We start from the raw sequence: 6,799 nt of genomic DNA on the forward strand, positions 1-6,799 counted from the left end.
GTGTGTGTGTGTGTGTGTGTGTGTGTGTGTGTGTGTGTGTAATATGAGAGGACGGACCTCCGTGCCATCTACAACACTTGCAGCTGGGAGTCACTCAGACTCAGACTGTCTCTCTCGGGCGGAAACTTTTAGTTAATAAAGAAGCTTAGTTTTCTTAGTTCTGCCTTCAGAGGTTAGATTAGGAAAAGGAGATATCAGGAAGAATGTTAGTTCAGAGACTTGCCGTCGTCTCCTGAAGCTAAACAAAGATTATTGCTTCTGTGTAGCTCAGAAACAAAACATATCATGATCTATTTAATTATTATCTGATGAGACTCTTTAAAAACACAACTGAAAGAATGAATTACGTCAATTTCAAACATTCGTAATATGATTCAAACAAATAAAACATTGATGTTTCATCAACTTAAGTAAGCCATAAAGATTCGTTTAGTTAAATAAGAATTTTGCACAGAAAATCCATACATAGCTGAAATCATACTGAAGGAGAAAACAGATCTGTCCTCTTTTCTCCTGTAACTTTGATAACATTCTCTGATCATCAAAATGCGTAATACCTTTCAGTTAAGAGAATAATAAATCAAGTAAAAAGAAGATTATTCTGTTTATTATCTGATTAAGAAAAAGAGAATATCTCTTTGACAAGTTAAGGCGGCCTGAGGTGGCCTAAATTCAGTGCTGAGTAGAACAGAGTTTTTGTCCCTTTAAAAGGTCCATCAGATGTCTGAGGTCCAACACAGTTTATTTCACTCGAGGTGACCCCTACATGACATTATTGCACATTCCAGAGTTCATTAAGGTGATGGCTTTCGGGAAAAAAAGCTGTTCTTGAATCTTTTTGTTCTTGTTCTGATGCACCTGTAGTGCTTACCTGAGGGCAAAAAGTCAAACAGTTCGGAGCCTGGGTGGGAGCTGTCCTTGATCTGCTCAGCTCTAGTGATGCAGCGTGATGTATAAATGTCCATGAGGGAGGGGAGAGGGCAGCCAATGATCTTCTGAGCTGTCTTGACTATTCTCTGGAGCCTCTCCAATTGCCAGGGAGCAACTGCCGTACCATACTGAGCTACAGTATGGTAGCAGGCTCTCTATGGATGATCTGTAGAAGGTTAGCAGCAAGTTGGAGTTGAGGTTGTGCTTCCTAAGGACTCTCAGGAAGTGTAGCCTCTGCTGAGCCTTCTTGATGACCGCTGTAGGGGTGACCTCGAGTGAAATAATCAAAGAAACTGTCTTGGACTCTCAGTCCTCTGATGGGCCTTCAAAGAGACATTCTCTTTTCTCCTAAATCAGATAATAACAGAAGAATCTTCTCTTATTTGATTTATTGTTCTCTTAACTGAAAGTATTACGCATTTTGATAATCAGAGAATGTTTATCAAAGTTACAGGAGAAGAGAGGACAGATCACTTTCCTCCCTCAGTATGATTTCAGCTATGTATGGTTTTTCTGTGGGAAAAATTCTTATTCAACTAAAATTATCTTTATGGTTTAAGTTGATGAAATATCAATGTTTTTGTCTGAATCATATTTGCAATTGTTTTGAACTTGAAGCAATTCATTTTTCTTTCACTTATGTTTTAAATAAGTGCTCATCAGATAATTAAATGTGATATTATCAGTCCAGGTGAGGTCAGCTGTGATATGGATGCCCAGAAACCGGAAAGTATGGACCCTCTCTACACACTCACCATTGATGTAAAGGTGGGGCTAGATTGCTGCTAACTTTCCTGAAGTCAATAATGACCTCCTTGGTTTTATTTATTTATTTATTTATTTTTGCGTTTAGGGTCAGATTATTCCTTAAACACCAGGATGTCAGCTCCAGCAATGATATCATTATGACAGGTTTACAATAAACATCCAAGTTTTTTTCTGCTTCATTTATAACAGACCCTTGTAAGTACTCAACCTTCTTGCAGTCCAGGCCAGACATCATGGAGCTGGAGGCTATTCGCACTGTGACAGAACTCTGTCTGCAGTACCGGTGAGATTATTGTAGTTAATAACAACATCCCGTAAAACCAGTAAAGATTGTTTTTCCATAGAACACTTAGTTGTGTTTTGTTGCAGTAAGAATAATCTTCCTGTGCTCCAGGGTGCGATGCCACATCGTTCACTTGTCCTCTGCAAAGCCGCTGAAACTGATCCAGGAAGCTCGACGGGCTGGAGCCCCCCTGACGGTGGAGACCACCCATCATTACCTCAGCCTGTGTGCAGAAAATATACCTGCAGGGGCCACCCAGTTCAAATGCTGCCCCCCCATCCGAGATTCTAATAATCAGGTAACGAGCACAAATTCACCCCCATACCATCAGAGAGGCAGGCCTTTAAAGAGCAGGCTGGATGATCATTCTCTTCTTTAGTACAGGGGACAGGGTGTCAACAGGTTTCATAACAAATGTAAATATTGATTAATCTGATAACAGTTTCCACTTTTAGTCTTTGGTCCACAGAAGACTGGAGTTTTGATGTTCATAACTTTTTTTTGTATAATAGAGCTACATTTTTGATGGTACAGCAAACTGTTTACAGATAATGATTTGTGGACGTGTTTCTGAGTCCATGCAGTGACGTCCAGAACAGAACCAGACCTGTACTATAAACCACAAATGATGGGATATTCCAACCCATTCTCACTCCCGAGTCGTCACATATTGACGTTTTTCAAAGGTCCCTTTGCGTCCAATTTTGACGCATCAGGTACCCCCCTTGCGTCATATTTTGACGGGATGGGGCGGAATCTGTTGTCGTAATTTCTGAAAGTGTAGAAAATGCACAAATACTACCGTTCCAAAGCGTGAAATTACGTTTATTCACTTTAGACATCCTGTCCCAGACCCTAGTACCTAAAATTAACCATTAACCCTGATACGTAAAATTAACCATTTTTAGAAAATGTAGGAAATTCATGGCAACTACGTGTTGCAAAGCCTAAAATTACCTAATGTTCACTGTAGACATCCTATCCCTGACCCCAGTCCCTAAACTTAACCATTTATCCTGATCCCTAATGTTAACCTCAGACCCCCGACCCAAAGACCCCTGGTGGCGCAACCCGGAAAAGCCGCGGGCGGCAAGGACTGACGCGAGGGGGGTACCTGATGCGTCAAAATTGGACGCAAAGGGACCTTTGAAAAACGTCAATATGTGACGACTCGGGAGTGAGAATGTGTTGGATATTCAAAGTCTTTCTAATTTTCCACTGAAGAACATTACTCTGAAACTGATCCATTATTTCTAGACATAGTATTTTGCAGATGGGTGACTCTCTGCCCAGCTTTACTTTTGAGCAATTCAGCCTCTCTAAAAGGTTTTTTTATACTCACTGCTTTTACTCATCAGTTGCCAATTAACTTAATTAGTTGCAAAATGCTTCTCCAGATGTTTCTTATTCATAAAACTTACTTTTACATAAATCAAATGTAAAATGACCCTATACTTTCCTAAAATGATACTTTCTTTTTGTTTCAACTTTTGTTATGTTTACTATGTTCCAAATATGGGTTTATCAGATTAGCAAATCACTGCATTCTGTTTAATGAGCATTTTACCCAACATCCCAACTTTTTCAGAAATGTGGCTGTAGATACAAATTTCACTGTTTTCAAGGCAGCACTTGTTGAATTTATTTCCTAACTACCTCCTGATGATTCGCTCTGTTTCTGCAGGAGAAGTTATGGTCTGCACTGAAAGATGGACAGATTGACATGGTGGTGTCAGATCACTCTCCTTGCACGCCGGATCTCAAAAAACTGGACAGTGGGGACTTCACACAGGCCTGGGGAGGGATTTCATCCCTACAGTTTGGTACTGTCTCATCACATCTCTGGTTCTGTAAAACACTACCCAGATTAAGCAGCAGTGGTGGTCTCCACTAATCAGCTAATAGCTAATAGCAGAACTAACTTTTTTTAGCGGATTCGCTTCTTCACTAACTTTGAAAGCTGTTAGCAGACTACAAAGGGCCACACTACAAGATTTTCTTTTTTTAACTACAGCATGCTCACTCGCGCTTTAGACCCGTCTGTTGTAATAACAACCTACTCGCAAATATATATTTTTACATTCATTCAGACATTTTTAGCTGGGCACAGGTTGTCCAAAACGGGGACAGTCCCTGGAAATCGGGGATGTCTGATCACCCTAACAAAAATATCTCTGTATAAATAAAACCTGACAGTGGGTGTATTTACTTCTTGTCATGACAGCTTATTCTAACATTTGTGCTCATTAAACCATAAACACATATGGTGAGTAAATTTCACAGAGCAGACTGTCAATGATTTACAGTCTGACATCAGTTGGTCAAAGTCTAAAGGCCCTGTCACACTAACGTTTTAAACATCTTACAAAAATCTTATCTGACTTTGAAGATATCTACACAGAAGATAATGGAATAAGAAAAATCAACTGGAAGCCTTTTTTGGATATCAGTATAATAACTATATGAGTTTTTAAAATGTCCATAATTGGGAGGACCAATTAGAGTGGGTAAATATCACCTCTGTAATAAGAATTTAAAGAAACTCTCTGGATTGATACATATCATCTCAGCTTTAGTTTACTTCTCTCACATCTTTTTTTAGGCCTACCTCTGTTCTGGAGTTCAGCCAGTAAGAGAGGTTTTCAGCTGGCTGATGTGGTCCGCCTCCTCAGCAGAAAAACAGCCCAGCTGAGCAGCCTGGACAACAAGAAGGGCATCCTAGTCCCTGGCTTTGATGCTGACTTGGTCATATGGGATCCAGAGAGAGAGTTTGAGGTTTGTGAAAGGCATTACAAAGTTTTTGTCAATCATCAAAGCTTATTTCAGCAAATTATTATTATTATTTTTTGTACTTTACAGATTGAAGAAACAAGCATATTCCATAAAAACAAGGTAAAACATCATAAAGAAACGTGAAGTTGTAGATTCGGTTGGCTGAACGCTCGTGTCTTTTCAGCTGACTCCTTACCTCGGCGTCACGCTGCGAGGAGTGGTGCGTGCCACCATCCTGTCGGGACGGCTGATATTCAGAGATGGCAGCTTCTGCCCCGAACCTCTGGGGAAACATCTGCTCATCGGTCCGAGGGCCGAGTCGAGCCCAAGCGTCAAGCATGAAAACAAACTGTAACAGTAAAACTCATCCATCTTAATGTGACATTTAATAAATGAATCTGTGAAAGATGAATCAGATTCACACAACTCTTGTTTATAGTTTCTTTTGTACTTTTTTTGTTTCTCAACTTTCTCATAAGTTGTGCTTTTTTAAAACATTAAGATATATCAAAATGTTTGGCTTGGTCAGAAATAGTTGGTTATAACAATTTTTGTAATTTTCAAATTACTTATTGAATTTATTCACGTATAATATGATCATTAGTATAATACGATCATCATTTTTTGAGCTTAAACATCATTAAAAATCTAATCAGCAATAAGCCATATATAATACTACCCCCCCCCCCGCACACACACTGTTATGCTAAATTTATCTACTGTTTTACTCCTTTCTTGTCTAACTGCTTTAGCTAGTTATTAGCTCATGTTTTGCTTCTTTTAGCTTGTTCCTGTCTTGTCTTGTTTAGGTCATGCTCATTTTAGCGACTGTTATGCTAGTTTTAGGTACAGTTTTACTTCTTTTTGTTCTTAGCTTGTGTTCTGCTTCTTTTAGCTTGTTTTCTATTCATGCAAACATGTTTTTAGCCATTTTAGCCTCCACTCTGCTTGTTTTAACCTTGACAACTCAGTTTTAGCTTCTTCAGAAAATTTAAACAAAGGTAATCAGTGCTCGATGTTCACACTGCATTTTTGCAGAAAATGCAATCACCTTTCAGTCTTTTATATCCCCTTTGTTTATCAAATAATTTCAATTATTTTTAAATTAATGCTATGAATTAGAACTTAAACTATAACAATTTCAGAACAGTAGCTACTGTCTGCAAATGGGTTAAATAAGAAATTATTTAATAAAAAGCAAAAAATGATCAGAGAGACCATTCAAGGCCTTCAGAAGGCCTCATTCTGTTCAAGCTGGGTTTTTAGCTTTTTAATCTTTGCTGAGTTCCTTCTCTGTGTTTCTTTGTTTCAGATGCATTTGTTATACTAAAAATTTAAAATAATTTGCTCCAAGCCAGAAAGTATCTTTGTTTTATGAAGAGTTCAGCAAACTAACAGTTAATTCTGACCTCACAAAACCAATCTCTGTAATAATTAACTTACGAGGACGCCTCCTCAAATAAACTGGAAAACAACGTTATTTGAGCTGACTGTGCACACAGCAACGTGTTGGCAGAAGATGAAACAGATAAAACATGTTGGGCCATCCTCTGAGGTCCTCAGTGGTCAGGTCAAGGGGAGTGCTCGGCTTAGGCAATAACTTCACCTCCTTCCACATCTCCTCTCCATTTTCCTTTGCTCGTCACGCTGTGAAGAACATGTCCTCCGTCTCCATACCACCACCAGAATGCCTCAAAAAACGTCTGGTTGTCCCACAGCGCCATATGTTTGGACCGGGACCGTCCAATGTTCCTCCTCGCATCCTGCAGGCTGGAGCTCAGCCCGTCATCGGACACATGCACCCTGAGACATTTGAGGTGAGTCAGCAGGTTTATGATGGGATCTATAGAAAAACTGTCACGGTTACAAAGTTCAGATAAGTGAGACACAAAAGAAAAACAAAAACAGCTGGTCTTTTAAAGTTAACTGTAATCTAAGATGAACGAAACACAAAATAGTCCCCATTACAATTTATTTAGTAACATTTGGGTTAAAATGAAGGAGCTGTGTGTGAAAAACTAAATCGTCTTACTTCTTTAGCACCTG

At 39.2% G+C, this 6,799-nt stretch overlaps 2 protein-coding genes across 2 annotated transcripts in view; both read left to right on the plus strand.

Moving 5' to 3' along the window:
• zgc:103559 overlaps positions 1-5,180 on the plus strand; it is a 9,907-nt gene extending 4,727 nt beyond the window's left edge. Inside the window, exons 6-11 of the mRNA XM_014011044.1 lie at positions 1,888-1,981; positions 2,093-2,279; positions 3,666-3,804; positions 4,584-4,756; positions 4,841-4,873; positions 4,938-5,180. Of these exons, the coding sequence (XP_013866498.1) occupies positions 1,888-1,981; positions 2,093-2,279; positions 3,666-3,804; positions 4,584-4,756; positions 4,841-4,873; positions 4,938-5,108 (797 nt within the window). The 3' untranslated portion in view covers positions 5,109-5,180. The remainder of the gene's footprint in view (positions 1-1,887; positions 1,982-2,092; positions 2,280-3,665; positions 3,805-4,583; positions 4,757-4,840; positions 4,874-4,937) is intronic.
• Positions 5,181-6,257: 1,077 nt separating this feature from the next.
• agxta (alanine--glyoxylate and serine--pyruvate aminotransferase a) overlaps positions 6,258-6,799 on the plus strand; it is an 8,443-nt gene continuing 7,901 nt past the window's right edge. The window contains exon 1 of the mRNA XM_014011045.1: positions 6,258-6,570. Coding sequence (XP_013866499.1) covers positions 6,289-6,570 — 282 coding nt within the window. The 5' untranslated portion in view covers positions 6,258-6,288. The remainder of the gene's footprint in view (positions 6,571-6,799) is intronic.

Source organism: Austrofundulus limnaeus, unplaced genomic scaffold (assembly GCF_001266775.1).
Source record: "Austrofundulus limnaeus strain Quisiro unplaced genomic scaffold, Austrofundulus_limnaeus-1.0 Scaffold76, whole genome shotgun sequence".
NCBI classification, from domain to species: Eukaryota; Metazoa; Chordata; class Actinopteri; order Cyprinodontiformes; family Rivulidae; genus Austrofundulus; species Austrofundulus limnaeus.